Source organism: Cyprinodon variegatus, unplaced genomic scaffold (assembly GCF_000732505.1).
Source record: "Cyprinodon variegatus isolate N-32 unplaced genomic scaffold, C_variegatus-1.0 Scaffold1114, whole genome shotgun sequence".
NCBI classification, from domain to species: domain Eukaryota; kingdom Metazoa; phylum Chordata; class Actinopteri; order Cyprinodontiformes; family Cyprinodontidae; genus Cyprinodon; species Cyprinodon variegatus.
In genome coordinates this window covers 104,810-107,374 of record NW_015151567.1, presented here as the reverse complement: position 1 = coordinate 107,374, position 2,565 = coordinate 104,810, and the positions used below count along the sequence as shown (strand labels likewise).

Genomic DNA, 2,565 nt, shown 5'->3' with positions numbered 1-2,565 from the left:
GTACTTTTACTCAAGTAAGGAAAGTGAGTACTTTTGCCATCTCTGCATTTAAAACCCAGGTTAAACCCAGGTTTAAAGCCTTGCAGGGCAGCCTAAAGCCCACTGCCCACATTAAGACAGAAAAAAGAAACAAAACAAACAATCAGTTCAGGTGTTTGAGAAAATATAGGAATCAGGAAATTATCTATAAACCAAACTGAACGATTGTTGTTCTCTACTTAAAAAAACACTTTAGATTTTAATATGGAAGATTTTTCAATTTTTTAAAATATATTTTTTATTTAAAAATCCAATGTATATCATGGATGCATAAAAACCTCATTTTATTTCAGTGTTACATTCTGTTTAAAGTAACAGATTATAATTAAAAATGTCTCCAGACCTTTACTGGTTGATGATTTTCTTTATTTTAACCCGGCTGATTTTTAATTGGTTACTCCTGATATAATAATTATAAAGTAGAAATAAACTGAGGTCCTAAAACAGATGACGGTCAGTTCAGTTTTATTAAATATGTGAATCAGGAAATTTTCTATATACAAAACTGACTGTTGTTCTCTACTTAAAAAACACCAAATTTTCTTTTTTTTTTTATTTAATAAACACTGCATTTTATTTCAGTGTTAAATTCTGTTTAAAGTAACAGATTATCATAAAAACTGTCTTCTTTACTGTTTGATGATTTTCTTTATTCAACCTATTAAATGGTGTTTTTTTTTCTACCACTAAATGTCTCTCCTTCCAGAAACATGAGCTACAGGCACAGCATCACTTCCAGCAGCAGCTCCGGCGGCGGCGGGAGGAAGAGGAGCTGCACCGCCAGGCCGAGCTGCAGGCCGAAGCTCGTCATGACGCCGACTACCACAAGGCGGACATGCAGCACCAGCACCACCACGACAAAACGCAGGGCAGCAAGCCAAAGCGGCCCAGCTCTCTGCTGGGGAACAACAACGTGATGAAGCTCAAACAGATCATTCCTCTTCAAGGGAAGTTCTCCTCCGGCACCTCGCGCTCACCGGCTCAGTCCCCAACGGGAGGCGAAGCCAAGCTCCCGGGATTTCTGAAGTTCTTAAAATCCCCCGAGGTCAAAAAAGAAGCGGCGGCGACGCCTGGCTCAGCGGCGATGTCTTCGGCTCCCCCTGTTGGCCAGGAAAGGTCCCAATCCCCAAACAGAACATTCAGTCCAGGGAAGCTGTTCAGTTTCAGCAAATCGGAGGGTACCGTAGCGTGCGCTAACGGGACACAGCAGATGACGCAGGCTGCTCATCCTCAACCCCACAGGGCGGATTTACACACAGCCACAGAGGAATTACCCTCCGGCGAGATAGATAAGGGAGAATCGAGACCACAGACTGATTTAGAGAACTCAAAAACTTCATAAATGTCACGTAATACATGGAGATAAATGTACAAATGACACCGCAACATTTAGAAGCACTGACACACCCGCCTGCTAAACCACCAGGACCACATGTAAACGTCAGCAGGTGTTCAGCTTTCAGTCTTGATGCAACTTTATAACCCGTGGCGCTGTCTCCATGTATAATTATCTAACTTCCATGTCAATAGCTGCACGGCGAGAGTGCGGCGTTCACTAGCGTCCGTTTAAAGCCGACGAACAAGACGACGTCCCGTCAGTGTCCCTATAGAGGCATTTTGATGGTCGGGTGAAAGAAACACAGCAGCAGTGTCTGGATGCATGATACCAAGTGCATGTAAGGCACTTTTTAGTCTTTTCAGTTGCAGATGCACGTTTAAAAGCCATCGGATTCTCCTGCACTAGGTCAGAAATAGTCACTGTGACCATAAGGGAAAAAAAAATCTATTTTTCCAGTATTTAATTTTCTATGAATTTATTTTACTACATAAATCAGCCGATGTAACTCAAAAATAAATGTCCCTTGAGTTATTATCCATTAGAGAGATGATTAGTGGGATAAGAAGGCGCCAACTGTGAGGAACCATGCTTCACTTCAACACACAAAGGTTGGAGATATGGCTTAAAAATCTGATCTCAGCTGTTTCCTACCAAATCTGTTCTGTTTTTTGTTTTTCACTTATGTTTCATAATAAAAAATGACATGAAATGATCGATTTGAAAAACTAGCCTTTATTGCAATGATCATCTCTGACACATTACCTTCATTTAAAGCAAATATATGAGCTGTAAAATAGTCATTTTTCACAATAAAACCTTAAATATAGCATTCAATGTTTGCAGCTGGTGGTATAAAACAATTATATAGGCTTCAAGTTATAAGAAGACATCTAAACATTAAGCCATGAACTCATGTCACTCAGCTATTGAAGCCAAAGGAGTCAATTGTTAGAAATGTTATTCAGATTTTCCAATTCTGTTCAGTTTATTTCTGTAGCGCCAATTCAAACACACCTCATCTCAAGGCACTTTACAGTTCAACCAGATCATCCAGGCAAATTGATTCAAAGTTTTCTATCTAAGGAGCATGCTTGTAGCGACAGTGGAGAGGAAAAACTCCCTTTCTCCCTAGTGAGCTTCATATTCTAGGGTGAGCAAACGTCCGTATTTCACGTCCTGTCCCGGGC

At 40.5% G+C, this 2,565-nt stretch overlaps 1 protein-coding gene across 1 annotated transcript in view; it reads left to right on the top strand.

Annotated features, from left to right (window-relative positions):
• ano8 (anoctamin 8) overlaps positions 1-2,050 on the top strand; it is a gene marked incomplete at its 5' end in the record, with an annotated part of 31,202 nt that extends 29,152 nt beyond the window's left edge. Inside the window, 2 exon segments of the mRNA XM_015400519.1 lie at positions 746-1,261; positions 1,298-2,050. Coding sequence (XP_015256005.1) covers positions 746-1,261; positions 1,298-1,381 — 600 coding nt within the window.
• Between the last annotated feature and the right edge of the window lie 515 nt (positions 2,051-2,565).